Source organism: Oryx dammah, unplaced genomic scaffold (genome assembly GCF_014754425.2).
Source record: "Oryx dammah isolate SB20612 unplaced genomic scaffold, SCBI_Odam_1.1 HiC_scaffold_17, whole genome shotgun sequence".
NCBI lineage: Eukaryota > Metazoa > Chordata > Mammalia > Artiodactyla > Bovidae > Oryx > Oryx dammah.
In genome coordinates, this window is record NW_024070201.1 from 75,587,031 (window position 1) to 75,609,695 (window position 22,665).

At 40.4% G+C, this 22,665-nt stretch overlaps 2 protein-coding genes across 4 annotated transcripts; both read right to left on the minus strand.

Annotated features, from left to right (window-relative positions):
- Window positions 1-1,829: 1,829 nt before the first annotated feature.
- Window positions 1,830-6,441, minus strand: LOC120876977 (olfactory receptor 4C45-like). 3 transcript variants are annotated; one of them, XM_040259285.1, is made up of 2 exons: window positions 6,431-6,441; window positions 1,830-2,745 (listed from the first exon to the last, which is right to left on the minus strand). In XM_040259285.1, exons 1-2 carry the CDS (start codon window positions 6,439-6,441, stop codon window positions 1,830-1,832), a joined length of 927 nt encoding a protein of 308 aa, XP_040115219.1. The 3 variants fall into 3 exon arrangements, with proteins under 3 accessions (XP_040115219.1, XP_040115218.1, XP_040115221.1); XM_040259284.1 differs by lacking the exon at window positions 6,431-6,441 and adding an exon at window positions 3,208-3,221; XM_040259287.1 differs by lacking the exon at window positions 6,431-6,441 and having other exon boundaries at window positions 1,830-2,750.
- Window positions 6,442-10,459: 4,018 nt separating this feature from the next.
- LOC120876978 (olfactory receptor 4C5-like) lies at window positions 10,460-11,462 on the minus strand. Its single transcript, XM_040259288.1, is given in 2 exon segments — window positions 10,460-10,965; window positions 10,968-11,462. Coding segments are annotated over 2 exon segments (936 nt in total). The 5' UTR covers window positions 11,398-11,462.
- Between the last annotated feature and the right edge of the window lie 11,203 nt (window positions 11,463-22,665).

Here is a 22,665-nt window from a genome sequence, read left to right on the forward strand (position 1 = left end):
AGGGAACTGGCTACCCACTCCAGTATTCTGGCCTGGAGAATTCCATGAATTGTATAGTCCATGGGGTCACAAAGAGTCAGACACGACTGAGTGACTTTCACTTTCAAACATCTCATAGCTGATCCTACCGACTCTCCCATTTGTCACTATAGAGATATTTAAGTGCAGTTAATCCCAGAATAGGGCGTTGGTGACGGACTATCTCTAAGTATTCAGAGAACTGCCTGTTGGCTGAGATGACAAATTTTGCAGTGAAGTGAATGGATGGGATGGACGTTTGGTTTCCCTGCAGTCCTGGTTAGTGAATAACAGCAGAGGTGCTCTTGGACTCCTCTGTTAGGAACCACTGTCCCCAGCATAGTTTATGCTTTTGTGGAATCTCTGAAAGTTGAAGTGAAGTCCAAGCAATTTTTGTTAATTTTGAGCTGACTCAGTTTTCCACTTGAAGTCATTTAATTGGCACAATTTAAGGAAGCATGTAATGTTATTTTCCTATTTGTTGTTGTTGCTTAGTTGCGATGTTGTGCCTGACTCTTTGTGGCCCCACGGACTGTAGCCCACCAAGCTCCTCTGTCCATGGGATTTCTCAGGCAAGAACACTAAAGAGTTGCCAAGTCCTCCTTCTCCAGCGGATCTTCCCAACCCAGGGATCGAACCTGTGTCTCCTACTTGGCAGGCAGATTCTTTACTACTGAGCCACCTTGGAAATTCTCTCTCTCTCTCTCTTTTTTAATATTAAAGGTGAAAAAAATAGAGAGGTGAAACAATTTGCTAACATTTACTGGAATAATTAATGCTGGAGACAATAAGAGAAATTAAGCATCTTTTGTCCAAAGCGCTTAATCTCTATTTTTGAATCTCTTAGAATTTCATTATGTACATGGTATAGATTCTTTAGCTCAGATTGTGATTTTGTGCTGTTTCATGACAGTTCCATGACTTGTTCTTAAATCACTGGTAATTTCCTATAGCTGCTATTTTGTCTTCAGAACCTTCTTTTCCTTTGTCTGTGTCTAAAAGGAGCCTTTAATGTATAGATCTTTTTGTTAATGTCTAAGCAGACTTAGCTCTATGGACTTTATCAGCTATGTTTATTTTTTGCCATCCAGTTCTGTTTCTAATTCTTTTTGTAAACTCTTGTATACTACAGGGAATGATGAAATGTAATTTTCAAAAAGTAGTTTTGTGGACAAATGTTATCTTTTTGGGATTGTGATAAGTAAAAATTTCTTTTTATTGCTGTGTTTATTTATAAACCTCTCAAACCTAGAAAGATCAGAAGAAGTGTATAAATGTACTTTTTGAACACTTATTTCCTACTGTTCTGTCCTTTTTTCATTTGTAGTTGTCTTTCCTCTTTTAAAATAAAACTTCATTCTAGCTATGGTGCTGGGTATAATGAGTGTTCAAGAATATTGCTGTTGGTCTGTTTCATACCCACACTCAGGGCAACATTATGGCTTTTGTGGACCCTTGCTACTTTCTTCTTCTTGGGTCTTCTCCTCTATCAAAATGTTAAAAATTATCTTTTCTGACTGCATGGTTGTATAGATGACTATAATCTAAGCTGCATTTAGATTATATTAATTTCTTTCTTTCTGTTGTAAAAGAAATTAAAACATTTCAGGGCCTCCTAAGACTATCATGGGCTCTCAGCACTGTGTGTACTATGCCTTCTGAATATCAACCCTGGCTTACAATGTATGAGCCCCTAGAGAAAACTGATCCAGACAGGAGAATCATCCCAGTTCAATCAATTAAGAAGGGGAGAAAATTTCTGTAAAATATCACTGGATTTTTCTTTTTTTGCCTAAATACTCACACAAGGTTTATTCATCATCAGTTTTCATTATTTGTCCCCAGAGCTTCTTCATGACATTTTTCACTTCTGCATTTCTCAGGGTGTAGATTAAAGGATTCAGCATAGGAGTTACTATGGTGCAAAACACAGTCACAGCCTTGTCAATGGGGAAGGAGGCCGTGGGTCTTAGGTAGAGGAACGAACAAGGCACAAAGAACAAGATGACCACTGTGACATGAGAGGCACAGGTGGACAGGGCTTTGCGACGCCCTTCAGAGCTCTGAGTCCTCAGGGAGCACAGGATGACAACATAGGAAGCAACCAGCATCAAGAAAGCTAGCAAACACAGGGACCCACTGTTGGCAGAAATCAGGGGCCCCAGAGTGAACGTGTCTGAGCAGGCCAGCTCCAGGAGAGGTATTAAATCACACATAAAATGGTCGATGACGTTGGGGCCACAGAATGGTAACTGAACCATGAACACAATCTGGATCCCTCCATGGAGAAAGCCTAAAGCCCCAGCCATTCCAACCAGGAGCGCACACACAGGTCGACTCATGACAGTCACGTAGTGCAGGGGCTTACAGATGGCTACATAGCGGTCATAGGCCATGACAACCAACAAGACAATCTCGGCTCCAGCAAAGACATGTTCAGCAAAGACCTGAGTCAGGCAGCCACTGAAGGAGATGGTGTTCTTTCCAGAGACCAAGTCAAAGAGCAACTTGGGTGCTATGGAGGAAGAGTAGAAACCATCTATCATGGACAAATAGGACAGAAAAAAGTACATGGGAGAGCCGAGGGCTGGGCTGGTGAAGACGGCGACGGAGATGAGCAGGTTACCTGCCAGTGTGATCAAGTAGATGATTAAAAGCACAGCAAATAAGAGTGTCTGCAGTCCTGGATTCTGGGTCAGGCCCAGGAGGATGAATCCTGTTATGTTGCTCATCCTTTCCCTCAGTTCATCTTGAGTAGCAAGCACATAATTGATCTGGAGAGATCACAATATTTCTGAGTGATGATATTTTAAATTCTATAGAGAAAATTTCATCATCTCTTTAGCCCGGGTCCCTGGGACTGGTGGAGCTACTCCTTTCACTTAGCTGTGATATTTTACAGAGAGTTGCAAAGAAGAATGGGAGGAGTTTAAATCTCTCTTGATTCATATAATTTAGATATATTGTGACAATACCTTACAAATACCACAATAAAAGCAAGATATTTTTAATGAATATTGACATGCAGTTAACTTCGAAATTTTCTTTTTAGCTCTGAATGTCTCACAGATAGCCTTCTTTTACTCTGGGGGACAAATTTCATTGACAATTCTTTATAAAGTTATATTATTGCTTGTCTATTGGAATGAATATTCATAGGTATGTGGACACAATATTTTTAACATTAACTTTGTATCAGACATGGAAAGTACCAATCAAAGCTTACTCCATACCAGCTGTGTTCTGTGACCCTTTATTCCTTTTTTTCAAATTAACACACATGCACACACACAGACAGAGCTGCAGATGGAGATTTTGTCTCTCAATATGCCAAGAAACTCTCTTTATAACAGCTCTTTGAGCAGCATTCACTCAGCGGCCCCGGATGTTGTGTCTGGCTCAACAAGATAGTTATGCTCACTCTTTCCACATCTTTGAATGTGAACATGTGAGTGGTGCAAAGTTCCCTGAAAAGTTCTCAATATTTCTGAAATGAGCTTTCTGTGCAACTGTTCTTTCACCGCATATAGAATAATGCTCTGGATTAGCTATATTACCCTACTCACCTTTTGCTATGAGATGATCTAAGTCAAGAAGTTTTCCTAAGTTTCCTATTGACCAGACAAAAATGTTAAGACCACCTAAAATAATACAATTTCCCCTTTTGGAATAATTTTTTATCAATTAAGATGAACTTGAAATTTTCATTACTAATGTAAAAATATTGAATACATATAAAAATGCATTATTTTCCTGGGGAGTGAGCCTATATATAGGTTTTTAAGATAGACTACACATTGTTGTAACCAAGATCATAAGCTATTTTATTCATTATCTTTCTTTTTCGCTTCTTTCCCTGCTGCTGCTGCTGCTAAGTAGATTCAGTCATGTCTGACTCTGTGTGACCCCAGAGATGGCAGCCCACCAGGCTCCCCCATCCCTGGGATTCTCCAGGCAAGAACACTGGAGTAGGTTGCCATTTCCTTCTCCAATGCATGAAAGTGAAAAGTGAAAGTGAAGTCTCTCAGTCGTGTCCAACTCCTAGTGACCCCATGGACTGCAGCCTACTAGGCTCCTCCCGTCCATGGGATTTTCCAGGCAAGAGTACTGGAGTGGGGTGCTGAGACATAAATGTTAATTCCAATCTTGTAAAAGTGACTTTAGTGATTCTCAACAGCATCTTGGTTGGGAACATTCCATACAGTATTTTCTATTGACATTTTCACATCATTGTGTCCAAATTCATTTTTAGAGAGAAAGGCTAAGTTTTAATTTACAGAATCTAACTACAAATATTATTTTGGTGAAATGAAATTGGCTAAGTTAACCATCTTAAATTTTGGGGAAGAGAATTAGCCATTACTAACTTGGATCAGTTGGTTGTGGATTCCTCAGTTTCTAGATTAAACCCAGACATTGCTTTCTTCCCACCAGGCATTTGCCCCACAGCTGCAAATAGATTGTCAACTAACAAGAAGGACAGTAGAATTCTTATGTCTCTAGACAACTCTCCTATTTTCTGGATTTACTCAGAAAACAAGCTGTTTTAGTTAGGAAACTTTGATAGCTTTCACATTTAATTTTAACTCACTTTACAGGCTTCTTATGATTATAAATGCATCTTCAAAACATATATTATTTAAATGTATACATCAAATTATTCAAATTTGATTCTTCAAAGTAAGAAAAAACTTGTATATGAAATTGTAGAATGTATGTGAAAGTGAAAGTGTTAGTCGCTTAGTTGTGTTCAATTCTTTGCGACCCCATGGATTGTAGCCCGCAAGGCTCCTCTATCCATGGAATTCTCCAGACAAGAATACTGGAGTGGTTGCCATTTCCTTTTCCAGGGGATCTTCCTAACCCATGGATTGAACTCCTTTTATTCTTGATGTAAGCCGTTCTTCTAACTTATACTAACCTTGGGAGCAGGGTCTCCCAAGCAGATCTTCACATTGTTGATGCATGGGTCTGTAGCTGTTATTTACTTCGAGGCCCTTGTTTGTAATTCTTTCTGCATTGACTCCAGAGAAATGTTTAAATAGACTTTCAAAAAAGCTCAGGGTTTGGTAATACATTGACCTCCCAAGTCCTCAGAGGATTAGTAATTGGCTCTGTTGGAATCTTGGCTAAAGCATCAGCCAAGGACTTTTTTTTTTTTTTTTGCTCCTGTTTGACTCCCACAGACAACATTAGAGACCAACTTTAGAAATGCAGTTGAGCTTTGGTTAAAAATATACTTCTGGCTATGGACTTCCCTGGTGGCTCAGGTGGTAAAGAATCTGCTTGCAGTGCAAGGAGATGTTGTTGATCCCTGGGTTGGGAAGGTCCCCTGGAGAAGAGAATGGCTATCCACTCTAGTATTCTTGCGTGGAGAATTCCATGGACAGAGGAGACTTGTGGGCAACAGTCTATGAGGTTACAAAGAGTCAGACATGACTGACTCACACACACACTTCTGGCTATAGTTTAGGATGAAACTTAGGTAAGGTAAGAGCAAAGCTTGATATTAGGATTTTGTTGCTCAGTTTGATGTTGGTGACCTTGCCAAAGGATATTTGGGGTGGTTTTAGGCATAGGTCAGAGTTCAGAGAATGGATTTCTCTCTGAAAACATGAGTGTTTGGTACGATATGGTTACCCTGAAAGTAGAAATGCCAGTCTGGGCCAGATTACCCTTGGACATTGTGACATGTTTATTAGTGACTGATCGAGGAGACTTAACTAGCAGGTTCCCAGCTCCCAGACTTCGAGTAATTTAAAAGCCATAAACATGTAAACTATCTCTGGGATGAGTCCCTAGGTGACAGTCTCACGATGTATTATAGAGCTTGTAGCTCTGCCGCACACAGAGGGAACCACAGGGATGTATAGCAATTTTACTGCTCTCTGTGCTTTCTCAGAGTAACCTTTGGAAAAAGTCATGCTCAGCCAAGCACTCGTGTACAGGGACATCCACAGGGAAAGAATAGAAACTACAGGAAGGACGCTCCACTATTGTCTTCTCTCCCTCAGCTTCGAGTGATGAAGAGCTGGCTGGAACTCTGCACAGAATCATCTTTCTTTCTCACCTACCTTTAACTTTAAACCAAATTGAGGCATTCCTGGAGTTCAAGCAGAGAAAGAAGCAATGCTTTCAGTTCTCTTCTCAACAGTTGATGATGTTGCTTCTGTTAGTGAACACCTTCACTCAGTCTGTCCCACTCTCTGATTTTTTTTAATTGTCATAAAATACATACAGAATGAAATCTACCATTTTAAGTACATATGTGAGTGGCATTAAATACCTTCACACTATTGTGCAAACACCTGACCAACCATCTTCATAATGTTTCACCTTCTCAGACTGAAACTCCATATTCATTAAATAATTATTTATCACCCCCCCCACATCCTAGTCATCATGATATAACTTTTTTTTCATGTCGATCCAGGTGTCAATATATCATAATCTGTTTGGGAGAATAGCGGTTTGCTTCCTACTCTATGATGGGGAATCTTGAGGACATAAAGGATTATGCTTCTATGCAGAAGTGACTGAGAAAACCACACTCAGCCATACTTGTTGTAGAATACCCCTGTATGAAAATGAAGAAAAACACTGTAAGTAGGAGAGCTTTGCTTCTGTTTCCTCTTTTTCAGACTCTGATGTGGAGTTGATTGCAACCTTGCCAGGAATCACCTGGAGTGATGTATTTCACTGGGCATTTTGAGTTCAGGATGTTTCTCTACCTAAGGAATTGGTCAGGAGCAGGAATGGTTATGTTCCCTACCCACAGAACAATGCCTTATTGAGAGACTGTCTTTGGGGAAAATGTCAGAGGCCTTGGGAATTTAGAGAAACATTTATTCACATGTATAGAACATGGATTCCATCAGTTTGACTGGTTGGTTGGGGTTTTGTCCTGGGAGGAGGATGCCAGCAGACACAGGATGACAGACCCATAGTGGGAACTTCCTAGCAATGACACAGAATAATTATAATTCTGATTGATCATTGATTTTGAGAAGATCAGAAGGAAACTGCTTTTGTTATCATCCCCCCGTCCCTTTTTTTCTTCTGGGACCCAACCCCTTAGATTTATCAAGACCCAGAGACACTCTGAGAGATAGTGAGGGACAAGGAGGCCAGGTGTACTTCAGGTCAGCCCATGGGATCTCAAAGAGGAGGACGTGACTTGGTGACTGAACAACAACAAGGACGTTTTGAGTGTGATCTGATAGTTGATAGAATGGTGAAATCATGCAAAGAGATGGCACATTCAGTAGGAAGAGCTGGTCTGCTAATTTATAGAAAGAAGGATGTATTGCAAAGGGAAATAAGCCAATAATGAGAATTTGGTGGGAGAAGGAAGAGTAGGGGTGAGGTTAAGAATAACTGAGTAGGGATTTAAGTGATCGCATAGATTGGAGCCAGAGGTACTGTTTCCTTGTTTTGGCCCCAGATTGTGTGTGAACGGTGATTTGGTTAGAGCATAAAGATTAGTGACCAAAGGGTAAAATTTTGATAGTTAAAAACTAAGATTTCTAAGAAGAGAGAAGGCAGTTGCATGCAGAACACATGTAGCTACATTAAAACTAAATAGGAACCCTTGCATATCTATTAGTAGCTTGCAAAAGAGGGCTAAAAGGTGATATGGATACAATTATTGACGAGGAGGCTGGAGATTAAGAGAAAGATTCTGTTTTGGTCCTGGTTTTTCCTGAGAAGTGGGGAGCAGAGCATCCTCCTGAGATACATGGAAATTTTGTGGGGAGAAAGTTTGTAGGAAATCAGTAAAAATTTAGAACATATACTAAAGAGAATGTGTTGGAAGAAGGAACTGTTTGGAACAGCCAGAACACTTGCTTAAGTGTTGAAGACGTAGTTCACATGAGAGTTGAAACTTTTGTTGGCGCTCCTAGTTAATAATGGGCTTCCCAGGTGGCTCAGTGGTAAAGAATCTACCTGCCAGTGTGGGGGCTGCAGCAGACTCAGCTTGGATGCCTGGGTTGGGAAGATCCCCTGAAGGAAGAAATGGCCATCCACCTAAGTATCCTTGCCTGGAAAATCCCACGACAGAGGAGCCTGGAGGGCTACAGTCAGCCCATGGGTTCATGAATAGTCAGACCTGACTGACTGACAGAGCAGCAATAGCTAGGTAATAATTTTCTTCAAGATCACCTTATATCTCAGGTGGAGGGAAAGACGTGATGGTGTATGAATTTCTGGTTTAGAAGCTTCTGTTAATGTAATGCATTGCACTGAAGAAAATGCTCTATTTAGACTTGGTTCTGTAAAGATTGACATTTACTCATTCTGTGCTTAGAGAATGAAGATAATTGCAAAAGTAGTGGAGACCTTTTCTCTCCTTGATGTTTATAAGTCTTTTAGAAGATGAAATGGTTCAATGTAACTAGTCAGGATAGGATCATTTTGCTGGGCAACAAATGAATCCTGAACTCTCAGTGGCTCAACACTTACACTTTCGTGTTCTGTCCAGCCCTAATTCACTGAGAGATAGTTGCTCCTCTAGGACAGCGCTCTTCCAGATAGCTACTTGTTAATGCAGCTTGCTTCACTGGGTTGCCCTGCCATCTCGGTGTGTGTCTTCCAGGCTTGCTGCAGCAGGAGAAAGGAAACTGAAAAAGTCCTGGCGAGGAGCATACTGACTTCTCAATGTTTCAGCCTAACTGTGACACACATCACTTCCTGTTTAAAAACAAAGGGGCTGGAAAATATGGTAGTAACAGTTGGATTCTTAGTGATCAGCAAATGGACTGGTAACATTTGAAGAACCCAGTCTCCCATTTCAGGGGCTTGCCAGGTGGTGCAGTGGGTCCACCTGCTAACAGAGGAGACACAAGAAATGCAGGTTCAGTCATTAGGTCGGGAATTTCCCCTGGAGAAGGGAATGGCAATCCACTCCAGTCTTCTAGACTGGAGAATCCCATGGACAGGAGAGACTGGCAGACCACAGTCCCTGGGGTCACAGGGTCAGACACAACTGAGCGACAGCACAGTCTCCCATTTGGAATAAATTACTCGCTAAACCGTTGAATACTGATATATATGCAGTGAACACCTAAGGCAGGCCTATGGAGTCATTTGGGTTAAATCAAATCCTTCTGAAGGTAGAAGTGACTTTCTAGGATATGCAGGACTTGTGACCTGGCCCCAATTTGGGTTCTTTTATCGGGGTTCCTTCCTTTAGACTTGCACTGTGTCTATATCTCACATGATTCTCCATCTCATTGGTTTGCAATTGGTCTAAAATTTCCCATTCAGATTTGAATGTGCACACTTTCTGACTTGATTACTCACCTATCACCAAGTTAATTTTTGTTTGTACTGGATACTTCTGTATCCATTAGCTAAAGCACAAATCGGTGTCCCCCAAAACTGTTTTGAATATATTTTACAAAAACAGTGATCCACAAAACACTGCCTGGGAAATTGTGTGCAAGATGGCTCTACAGTTGTGCCTGGAAGAATTTTATATCCCTTCTTGGCTTTAGACATAGAAAATAATTCATTTTGAGAAGAGTCCAGATTACACTGTAAAGGGTGTCCCTGGAATTGTGCAGCACTTGGTACTAATTTTGGAATGAGTCCTGTCTTTATGTCACTCTCATTTCTCATAACTCATTCTTTTCTCATTAGTCATTATCTCTCACAATAATAGCTCTACCTTGCCTACAGTACTTTGGACTAAAACTTCATTAAAAAAATTTGGTTGTTAGGACTTATTGTTTAGATATTTTAATTATTTGGCCTATTGGTTATACACTCTATATCTGAAGCTTTACAGAGAATTCTTCTACTGAATGCAGTAACTCAAAGTTTTTCCATCCTCTGTGATTCTTTAAGTTGATTAACAATGCCCCTTTGAGGGCTTCCCTGGTAGTCCAGTGGTTAAGAATCCACCTGCCATCGCAGGGGATATGGGTCAATCTCTGATCCAGGAAGATCCCACATGCTAAGAAGCAACTAAAGCTGTCTGCCACAACTACAAAAGCCCATGCATGACGACTATGGAAGCCCTCACACCAGAGCCTGTGCTCTGAAATTAGAGAAGCTGCTGCAGTGAGAAGCCCGAGCACCTCAGCTAGAGAGAAGCCCTCACTCACTGCTACCAGAGAAAGCCCGCATGCAACCACGAAGACTTGGTGTAGCCCCCCCCAAAAAAAAGCTGAAAAAATAAAATTAAAAAGTAATTATTTTTTTAAAACAACATCCCCTTGATTAGTAGTAATTTATAGAAGCAAAGAAGTTTCTAATTGAAGAGCTTTAGTCATCATTTAATCAAATTGTGACATTTTATGAAAGATGAACCAGAAAGAGTCCAGAAAGCAAGGGGAGAATAATATCCTTAAAGTCACACATTTTAACTTCAAAATCATTATCCTTTCTATTAGTCACACTTGTTCTTAAGATATGAATACATTTTGTTTTATCTTCTCTACTCACAAAAATTGTTACCCAAGGTTACTCTTTGGCTCCAGAGCTTCTTCATGGCATTTTTGACCTCTGAGTTTCTGAGGATGTAGATGAAAGTGTTTAATATGGGTGTTACCATGGCATAAAACACAGCCACTGCTTTATCAATAGAGAAGGTGATCGTGGGCCGAAGGTACGCACACATACAGGGTACCAAGTACAGGACCAGTGCAGTAGCATGGGAGGCGCAGGTGGAGAGAGCTTTCTGCTGCTCTGCAGTGCTGCGTGTTCTTAGAGAGCAAAGGATGAGCACACAGGAGGTGATAAGAATACAAGAGATGAGCATACACATCTGCCCACTGTTGGCAGCAACAAAAAGACCAAAGATGTGAGTGTCCATGCAGGAGCGTTTCAGCAGAGGAAAAAGGCCACAGATGAAATGGTCAATGACGCTGGGGCCACAGAAGGGCAACCAGACTATAAAAAGAATTTGAATCAGAGCATGAAGAAATCCTCCAGCCCAGGCCTGGCCACCAGGAGGCCATGCACTTGCCTGTTCATTGTGATGGCGTACTGCAGGGGCTTGCAGATAGCCACAAAGTGGTCATAGGCCATCACCATGAGCAAGAGGATCTCAACTCCTCCAAAGAAATGCTCTGCAAAGAGCTGAGTCATACACCCACTGAAGGAGATGGCTTTGTTTTGAGCAAGTAAGTCAAATATCATTTTGGGGGCCATGGTAGAAGAGCAGCAGCAGTCTATGAAGGACAAGAAGGACGGAAAAAAATACGTGGGGGAACCTAAGGCTCTGCTAGTGGTGACTGTCACATTGATGAGTAGGTTGCCGGCCACAGTGAGAAAGCAGATGAGGGTAAACAGAGTGAACAAGAGTTTCTGTACATCTGGGTTCTGTGTCAGGCCAAGCAGGAGGAATTCCGTCACTTTGTTCATTTGCTCCATGAATCCAGTCTGGCATTGAGATAACTGATTTCTCTGAGAATAGCACAGGGATCACAATTGTGAGGATCAATTTAGACCAATCTCAGTAAATTTTCTCAGAATTACTTTTTGTAAGACTGATAAAAACATGAAGTAGATAAACCCAAGACTTAAACTTGGGCCATATTATTATTGGCCATAAAATGAACACATAACTATCTTTGCTCTCCTCACACACACAGCCCTACTCACCCACACATGCACACACATTCATATACACAAACACAGTTTCATCACTGTTGACATTCCAGGCGTCTTTCTATAATTGTACATTGATGGGTATTCCCCCCAAAATGCTCATGTATTTTCTCCTGTAGGAAAAGAGGAATAAAAAGAGGACCTGTACAAAGGAGCAGAGGCTTGAGTTCATGAGAATTTACTCCCTAGTTTCCCTTCTCTAGTCACTTGTTCTGATGAGGTTAAGCTGCAGAATTTATTATTCTTACTTTTAACTAGTTCCAGGGTGAATATAAAACATCAGGTAAATTCAACTCAAAATTAGGTGTAATGTAGGTACACCTCAGAAAAAACTGAACTGATTGAATCCTTAAGGCTCCAGTAAGGTATAGCTTCTTTACCTAAGGTATACTTCTTAACAAGGTATAACTGAGGGCTTCCCTGGTGGCTCAGGTGGTAAAGAATCTGCCTGCAATGCAGGACATCCTGGTTCAGTCCCTGGCTAGGGAAGATCCCCTGGAGAAAGAAATGGCAGCACACTCCAGTATTCCTATCTGGAGAATCCCATGGACAGAGGAACCTGGCGGTCTAGAGTCCATGGGTTCATAAAGAACTGGACATGACTGAGCAACTGTACTTTCACTTTCGAGGTATAACTGGCAGTTAGATTTGTGAATTTATATTACATTCAAATAAAACTTTCTAAGATACCATCACACAAGAAGAAAAATGAATATTCCGAAGAGGATAAAATAGTATGATGTGACTGAACTGAACTGAACTGAATGCAATATCCCCCAGATTTATCTGAAACATTATGAGTCACTCTGTTCAGTTCAGTTGCTCAGTCATGTCCAACTCTTTGGAACCCCATGAACCACAGCACGCAGGCCTCCCTGTCCATCACCAACACCCAGAGTCTACCCAAACCCATGTCCATTGAGTCTGTGATGCCATCCAACCATCTATTCTTCTGTCGTCCCCTTCTCCTCCTGCCCTCAATCTTTCCCAGCATCAGGGTTTTTTCAAATGAGTCAGCTCTTCGCATCAGGTGGCCAAAGTATTGGAGTTTCAGCTTCAACATCAGTCCTTCCAATGAACACCCAGGACTGATCTCCTTTAGAATGGACTGGTTGGATGTCCTTGCAGTCCAAGGGACTCTCAAGAGTCTTCTCCAACACCACGGTTCAAAAGCATCAATTCTTTGGCACTCAGCTTTCTTTATAGTTGGAGAATTTTTTATCATGTTTAGGTTTCAGAAGAATTTTGCAAATCAAGCTCAGTTTAGGGAGGACTATGAAAAATTCTCTAGATTGCTTTAGACAACAGGTACTTTTAAGGTAAGGAAGCTAAAGCATTATAATTTGTTTACCAGTATGTGTTCTGTGCAAGTATTTCTAAATTCTGTTTTCACTGATTAGCAGCTATGTGATGATATGTACAGACCTTACTCTTACTGCACCTAAACTTTCTCATATAAAAATTAAGAAAAATAACAGATGGTATGGGGGAATTGAAGAATATTATTATTATATAGGTCAAAATGCTATACTAAAAGTAAAATGCATAACTTTCCACATACTCCAAATTTTTGATGAATAAAAACGTGAAGAAACAGACATATCATTATTCTTATCCTTGAAATACTTGATAATTATAGTATTTAGAAAGAACACAAATAAAGAGAGAAAATAAGTGAATTAAGTAATCAACTCAAGAGGTTAGAAAAGCAACTAATTGTATTCAGAAAAAGTTGAATGCAGAAATCAATATATTAAATAATAGAAAACTAGTAGACTATCAGTTCAGTTCAGTTCAGTCGCTCAGTCGTGTCCTACTCTTTGCGACCCCATGAATCGCAGCACGCCAGGCCTCCCTGTCCACCACTAACTCCCAGAGTTCACTCAGACCCACATCCATCGAGTCAGTGATGCCATCCAGCCATCTCATCCTCTGTCGTCCCCTTCTCCTCCTGCCCCCAATCCCTCCCAGCATCAAAGTCTTTTCCAATGAGTCAACTCTTCACATGAGGTGGCCAAAGTACTGGAGTTTCAGCTTTAACATCATTCCCTCCAAAGAAATCCCAGGGTTGATCTCCTTCAGAATGGACTGGTTGGATCTCCTTGCAGTCCAAGGGACTCTCAAGAGTCTTCTCCAACACCACAGTTCAAAAGCATCAATTCTTTGGTGCTCAGCTTTCTTTATAGTCCAACTCTCACATCCATACATGACCATAGGAAAAACCATAGCCTTGACTAAATGGACCTTTGTTGGCAAAGTAATGTCTCTGCTTTTGAATATGCTATCTAGGTTGGTCATAACTTTTCTTCCAAGGAGTAAGCGTCTTTTAGTTTCATGGCTGCAATCACCATCTGCAGTGATTTTGGAGCCCCCCAAAATAAAGTCTGCCACTGTTTCCCCATCTATTTCCCAAGAAGTGATGGGATCAGATGCCATGATCTTCGTTTTCTGAATGTTGAGCTTTAAGCCAGGGTTTTCACCCTCCACTTTCACTTTCACCAAGAGGCTTTTTAGTTCCTTTTCACTTTCTGCCATAAGGATGGTGTCATCTGCCTATCTGAGGTTATTGATATTTCTCCCGGCAATCAAAACCACACTGCTTCTGTGATCTGGGGATGGTTACGCTTATATGGTCTTCCTGGGTTCATCTTTACACTTTCAAGTGTGGTGACAGGGAAGTATTTAAATAAGTATTACTCGAGTGCAAGGAGTTAGGGAGTCTCTGATCTCTCAACTCCCAGAGGCTTAGAACTAGCAGGTTCAACCAAGATGGCAGCCAAACCAGTTTATGCATTCTATCTTGTGGCATCTGTGATTAAGGAGACGAGGGAGAGGCCTCTGGGCTGGGTTTGCAGCCCCTCTATGACTGTGTTTAGAAAATGATCTTGGACTCTGGGACCCAAGGCGCAGAAGGTCCTAGTCATAGGATAATGGATGCATGAGCTCCCTAGTGTTCATCAGTTCAGTTCAGTTCAGTCACTGAGTTGTGTCCAGCTCTTTGCAACCCCATGAACTGCAGCATGCCAGGCCTCCCTGTCCATCACCAAAACAGCCTTATTCATACCTGTCTCACAGAGTTGTAGGAGGGATTGAGGAAGATAACATGTGGAAATATCTAATGCCCTGTGGATAAAGGCATGTAGGCTAGAGCGGCAGATGGTAAAGAATTTGCCTGCAATGCAGGGGATTTGTGTTCAGCCCTTGGGTTGAGAAGGTGCCCTGGAGAAGGGCATGGCAATCCACTCCAGCATTCTTGCCTGGAGAATTCCATGGACAGAGGAGCCGAGGGGGCTACAGTCCTTGGGATTGCAAAGAGTCAAGCACGACTGAGCAACTGCCGGGCTAGAGAAGCTGCTTTTAGTAATAGAATAGTGAGTCAGAATTAACTGTAAGAGTTTTGCTGCCTCTTCTGTTTGCTAACTGTGTGATCTTGGGCAAGTTCCTCAGCTTCTTTCTTTATACCTGAGTTCTCACACTCATAAGAAGAGAGTGATAGGAGTACCTGTCACAGGATATTGTGGGGTTTCTATGAGTTAGCACATGTAAAGTGCTTACAACGGTGATTGGGGTAAAGCAAAAGCTCATTGGCATCTGTTGTCACTTTCTGTATAGGAAACCAGAGCACATGGCTTGATGGATTCAAGTTTCTGCAAAGAATTGTCTCAACTCACATACATGGTTTCTTTACTCTTATGGTTGGTAGAATCTGGTTGGTAGAATTTCTTAATACAGAAATTAAGAGAGAAGGAAGGTTAAGTTTTAAAGTATTGAATACTGATTCATAGGTCATTATAGTTCAGAAATCTATGGATGTTCAGCTATCTCTCACTAAAAAATCTGACAGTGTAGTTGAGTCCTAGAAAGGTTGTAGGAGATTCAGGAAATGTGGATGCAATGAGAACTAACAGATAATGAGCACTCTGTGTTTACATCACAGTGCTGCATGTGGTATTTCATTGAATTCTCACGTAATCTGCATGTGGGCTATATTAATCCTACTTTATGTAAATGAAAACTGATGCTTACTTTGAGTATCTTTTGACCAAGATCTAAAAGCTAATAAGTAGACTTTGGATTGAAATACAAGTTGGTCTAGTTTCTAAGCTTGAGTTTTAACAATTATGTTATTGTAGGGCACTGGACATTGATTCCTTGATGAGTTTCATGCACTGGGATCGGTAGGGGAGGAGGTGGTGATTCAGACCAGCTGTGCATTACTTAGAGGCTTTGCTTTCACCACCAGCGGCAGGAAGGACATATTCCTCAGACAGACCCCCTGTGTAGCACTGATCAGAAAGGACCATTGAGAAAAGAGAATATTTCCCATCTTCCTTTCCACATTTGGCCCCCATCAGGGATGTCTTCCTAAGCACTCTGTTGGGAGTTTTCATTCTGGAAATTTCCTGATGCTTTCAGAGTAGAAGGGAAGACTGAGCAGATAATCATACCTAGGACCAGGGATATGCTCTATATAAATGGGACATGGTGGAGTCCTAGAGAAATAATATACCAAAGACACGAACCTGGGTATTGATAATCAATTCTATTTACTGTAAGATTTCAGCTTGTCACTGAACTTACCAGAACCTGCAAAACAGCTTAAGGACAGCTTAAATAAATAGGGGTTATTGGGAGTAACACCAAAAAATAGGATATAAGATTATCCATTAGTGCTTTATGCATAAAAAAATTTCCTGAAATAAGTTGAGAGAAAAATTTGCATTTCTCCACTACTATAATACTATTGATCATCATTTATTGAATCCTGGTTAAGCTGTGTAATGTTGGGTAAGTTATTAAACTTCTCTGTGCCTCAGTTTCCACTATCTTATAAAGAGAGATAATAATAGTACCTCATAGGTTGATTAGAATCAAATTAGGTACTTAGGTACTATGTTGGGATATGGGATTGAAGATGATTGTTTTTTAAAATGGGAGAAAGTTGGTCATATTTAAATACCAGTGGGAAGAACTAAACGAGAGGAGATGAGGGAGGGTGAGAAATTGGGAGAGAGGAAGAGAAGAGGAAGGAGGAAGGGAAGGGAAATGGGAGGGGGAAGGGAAGGAGAGAGAAAGTTATAGATACAAGACTGAGAAGGGAGTAATTAATAGAGGCGTATTAGGTATGGCAGACAGTTGTCCACAGAGTAGTTATTTCTCATCTTCTTTCTTTCAACCAAAGCTCCCTTTGTTCTGGTGCCAGGTGGCCATGTGTTTGGGGAAACTGTGGTCCAACCCCAGTTCATAGTGTGAATCTGAATTAGTTTAAGTAATTATGACTGTTTTTCTCCTTTCTAGTGATAAACTTAGGGATAGCCATGTGACACAATTATAGCTAAGAAAAAAAGCTATGGATATTCTTTTAAAAATTTTTGATTGAAATTTAGTTGATTTACAATATTGTGTTAATTTCTTCTGTACAGCAAAGTGACTCTCTCTCTCTCTCTCTCTATATATATATATATATATTCTTTTCTATTATGATTTGTCACAAGATATTGAATATAGTTCCTGGTGCTAGATAGTATGACCTTGTTTATCCATCCTGTTTATAACAGTTTCCCTCTGCTAATCCTGAACTCCCATTCCATTCCTTCCCTCCCCTACCCACCGTCCCCCCTGGCAACCACAGCTCTGTTCTCTAAGTCTGTGAGTCTGTTTCTGTCTTGTAGATATGTTCATTCGTGTCATCTGTAATTTTTTTTAATTAAAATTTTTATTGGCGTGTAGTTGATTTACAATGTTGAGTTAGTTTCAGGTGTATAGTAAAGTGAAGCAATTATACATATACATATACCCACACATTTCTTGGTGTCATATTTTAGAGTCCACATATAAGTGATGTCGTATGGTATTTATGTTTCTCTTTCTGACTTACTTTTCTTAGCATTACAATCTCTAGGCCCATCCATGTTGCTGCAGATGGCATGGTTTCATTCGTTTTGAAGGTTGAATAATATTCTGCTGTATATATGTACCACATCTTTCTTTACGCATTCCTCTGTTCATGGACATTTAGGCTGTTTCCTTGTACTGGCTGTTGTAAATAGTGTTGCTATGAGCGTAGGAGCGCCTGTATCTTTTCGACTAGTTTTGTCTGAGTATATGCTCAGAAGTGGGATTGCTGTGTCCTGTGGCAACTCTAGTTGTGTTTCTTTGAGGAACCCCCATCCTATTTTCCACAGTGGCTGCACCAATGTACATTCCCAGCAACTTAGTAGGAGGGTTCCCTTTTCTCCACATGTGGATGCACTTCAGAGTGCTGCTTCTCAGTTCCTAGTAAGAGTCTTGAAAGCAATTTATTTTCTTTTCTGAATAATGCTTTTTTGCAGGGGATTGCCAGAATTGCCACTTATCGGTAATCAGTGGGATTTTGGACTGAGCAGTTAGCTGAAACACTAAAAGAACACACTGAAGGGTGATTTGGTAGCTTGTAATTGAACTTCACCTGAAACTGCTTTTTCTTACCGAAGGACATGCATTATTGAGATCTAAAATACCCCGAATTATGTCAGATAATCATTCTAGTATGTCGGGAAATGAGCAGAAGAGTTATTTTATCAAATAGGAAATCAAATGTAAGAATATGTGAATGCAGCAGTCATCGCATGTGTGAACAATGGCTGGTTCGCCCTCAAGCCCTATATTAGGGCCTCCTGAAGAATATCGAAACCTCATGGCTGAAGGAGTCCTCCCAATGATCAGTTATTGGAGGATGCCTAAAATCAGTATTATTTACAAATGGTGGCTCAAGAGTGAAAAGCCATCTCTCAGTCTGGTAAATAGCAGCATAGAAACCAGTTCACTGAAGAGGAAAATGCAAATCTACTCAACGAATAGAATTAAGAGTGCTGTTCCTTGTGGAAGGAGAAGTGGATTATAATAGTAGTGGCATCAGATGGATTGTACTGATTTTTACTAAGTATCCAATGGATTCATAACAGAGTCTGCAAAATGGGCCTTAGATAACTGGAAGCTAAGGGGAACCCTGGATTATATCAAATGGGGAGATCTGAGTGAAAATTAATTCAATAGAAAGATCAGATCAGATCAGATCAGTCGCTCAGTTGTGTCCGACTCTTTGTGACCCCATGAATCGCAGCACGCCAGGCCTCCCTGTCCATCACCAACTCCCGGAGTTCACTCAGACTCACGTCCATCGAGTCGGTGATGCCATCCAGCCATCTCATCCTCTGTCGTCCCCTTCTCCTCCTGCCCCCAATCCCTCTCAGCATCAGAGTCTTTTCCAACGAGTCAACTCTTCACATGAGGTGGCCAAAGTACTGGAGTTTCAGCTTTAGCGTCATTCCTTTCAAAGAAATCCCAGGGTTGATCTCCTTCAGAATGGACTGGTTGGATCTCCTTGCAGTCCAAGGGACTCTCAAGAGTCTTCTCCAACACCACAGTTCAAAAGCATCAATTCTTCGGTGCTCAGCCTTCTTCACAGTCCAACTCTCACATCCACACATGACCACAGGAAAAGCCATAGCCTTGATTAGCCAGATCTTATAATTGTTGCTAAAAAGGGAGCCAATAAATAAATCATAATGTACCTGTTTTTTGGGTTAATAGAGGTATAACTGGTAGGATTAATTTGATTTCAGTGAAATCTGTGACAATACTGATTTTGATAATCAAACATGTTAGGACATTGAATTAAAATCTCACCATGATATTCATCTGATGATAGCTGATTCTAGAGGAGGAACTAGAGTTAGTTAACAATCTATGAATTGTTATATAATCAATATATTGATACCTTTCATAAAGTTTAAGTTTTAGTTGTGGCAGGAGATAAAACAGTTATCAAACTCATGCATCCTTATGAACAAGTGTGTGGTGAAATATTTGGTTAACTGAAATGCTTCTTTTAAAAATGCCTACACCTCATTTGATGATACCATGTATTAGCAGTTTGGCAGGTGTCCATCTGTTTTTTTCTGTTCTATAAATGATATATGCAGGAGATGAATAATTATGAGTGATTTTAATGAAATGGCTTGACCAGGAGTCAGAGGATAGAATCTGTGGATTTCTGGGGCATGGTTTTCTGAAAAGTCTCAGAAATTTAATATAGCATTGGATATATTAAATACTATATTTAATATAGTATTGGTGGTCTTATCCAATATCATGTGCTAAGTTGCCTCATTCATGTCCTACTCTTTGTGACCCTATGGACTATAGCCCACCAGGCTCCTCTTTCCATGGGGTTCTCCAGGCAGGAATACTGGAGTGGCTTGCCATGCTCTCTGCCAGGAGATCTTCTTGAGCCAGAGATTAGACCTGCATCTCTTAGATCTCCTGCATTGGAAGGTGGGTTCTTTACCCCTAGCACCATCTGGGAAGCCCATCCAATACAATACAACAGGAAAATAAAATGAAAGGTATAAAGATGGGAAAATAAAATATAAGACCATCATTATTCACAGATATCATAATTTTATATATAGACTCAAGGGCTCAGCTGAGCGGAAGAGAGAACTGAGTTGTTAGATGACAGAGGAGTGAGTAAATTAATAAGCCACAAATGAAAGCAGCAGCCTTAGTCATTTGCTGACATAGTATAAGTGACAGGTTGAAACTAGAGTCAGTATCATCTTCCCCCTGTCCCATTATCCCCCATGAAACATTGTGTAGTCAAGAGTCAGGTGGATTAGCACAGACATGGGAATTGTCTCATTGTTGAGGGAGCGCTGAATGAAAGGTTCCCAGAATTTTATAGGCCTGGCACAGAGGAGAGGATGAGGGCGTGGGAAGGGGAAGGGACTAGCAGGGTGGATGTAAGATGTAAATCCTATCTTACCAGTAATTATACAAAGTAGAAATGGTTTAGCTCTCCAACTAATAGGCAGAGATTGGCAGAATGGACAAAATCGTGATTCATATATATTTTATCTACAAGCTTCATAATTCAAAGACATGGATAAGTGGAAAGTGAAAGTGGCAAGAAATATAAAGGAAATAGTAACAAAAAGAGAGGTGAAAGAACAGGCGATGCAAATATAGGACAAAATAAACTTTAGGCCATAAATTGTTGCTATAGACCAGGAGACATTTTATAATGATTAAGCAGTCAGTTACTCAAGATGTAATAGTCATGAAACTATATGTATCTCAGCCTCCTCTGGTGACCTCAGTCAGTGAGTAAATTTTCTTAGCGATATTCCACCTGGATGAAACCCCATGGTGGCATCACTTAGAGTCCTTCATGACTCAGCTCTTGATACCCAAGGGCTTGCATGAAGAGTACTTTCTCACATAGTTTTCCAGACCAAGAATGCAGGCTGTGAAAGTGCAGGGAAAGAACCAATCAGGTGAAAATGTGTTGTTCATGGATGAATCCTCCCAAATATCTGCTTCTAGGCAAAATCTTAAAAAAACAGAGATAATTAATTCCTGGGAGGATAACGCCTTAGATAGAAAGGTTGGTTCTTTGATGTTCTCAGTATCCTCTGTAAACTCTAAGATTCATGGAGAAGATGTTTCTGCATTTTAAGAGAAGCCTAAGAAGGGCTTGTTAGGTAACAGAAATATTTGTGTCTCTTCTTCTATATCCATAGACTAGGTTCTGAAGATCAGAAGATTCCTCGTAGTACCTAAGACTTTGGGTTTCAAATTCAACATAGCATTTTCTTTTCTTTTGACTTGATTTTCCAAGGTATTGAGCATGCTGAATACATTTAAATAAATTTGTATCATCTTGACAGAAATGCTTCCTGTAGAATTGTCCAGGCAGTGGGGACTTGAGAAATATGCATGATTTGACATTACAAGTAATGGTTATTTCATATTTCTAAATACCTTGGGCATTCTTCTTAACTACAGGGGAAACCACGGTAAGTGAACTAGAATTGCTGTTTTTTTTATTGAGTTTTTATAGTGCTGCTTTTTTCAAGGGATTTTTACAGTGAAAATCATTAAAGATTTATTCTCTGATATTTTATGGGGGATTACTTTTAGATACCCTGGGATCTTTAGCCAAAATATTTGTTCTCCTTCCTGTATATGGATTTATTTATAATTTATCCAGAATAGGATTACAATCTGTGGATTCTGAAGACAATTTTTAAGTCCGCATGGGACTGAGGGGAAGGTCAGCATTTAGGTTATGTTTTTTGAAGGAATTTGTCAGCTCATATTGAATTCCAAATTGCGAATGTATAAACTTATAGCATTTACAAGGGAAAATGTACCCTTTGCTGTGGTTGGGGATACACATTAAACCCCAAGTTCTGAGGCACTTTTTATTCTGATTATTTTCAAACTTTCTTGGATCTTCTAACCAGGCAAGATCTTATTTCTGCTGAAGTGGATGTGGTCCCTGAATTATAACTGAACTTTTGCATCCCTGACCTAAGACTTAGACCTTTCTCTTAGAGAGTCAAGACACATATTGCTGAAGATAAGAGATGAAAGTTAATTTTCTTGGTCAGCCTAAGGTGATTTATCTTTCCCCCTGTGTACACTGGACTTAAGTCATCTTATGGGAGGTAAGGTGTAGTGGGATTAAAAAATCACTGTGTTGGGCATTAAAAGACTTGGATTCTTATTTACCACTATCAGCCGCGTTTCCTCTCTGGGCCGCAGCTTCCTTACCTTTAAAGAGCATAAAATGCAAGGTGCTGGAAGAATTTTCTTTTAAACTTTTTATTTGTATTGGGGTAACACTGTTGTGATAGCTTCGGGTGACTCAGCCACACATATACATGTGCCCTTTCTCCCCGCTGACTCCCCTCCCCTCCCGGGTGCCAGGCAACACTGAGCAGAGTTCCCTGTGCTGTACAGTTCTATGTGTTGATCCATTTTAAACCCAGCAGTGTGTACATGTGTATACCCATGGCGGATTCATGTTGATGTATGGCAAAACCAATACAATATTGTAAAGTAAAAAATAAATAAATAAATAAAAATAAATCCAGCAGTGTGTACATGTCTGCCCCAAACTCTCTAACTATCCCTTGGTACTGGAAGAATTTTAGGGCACAAAAATTCTGAACTTGTTAAATAGATCCTGAACTAATTAACGTC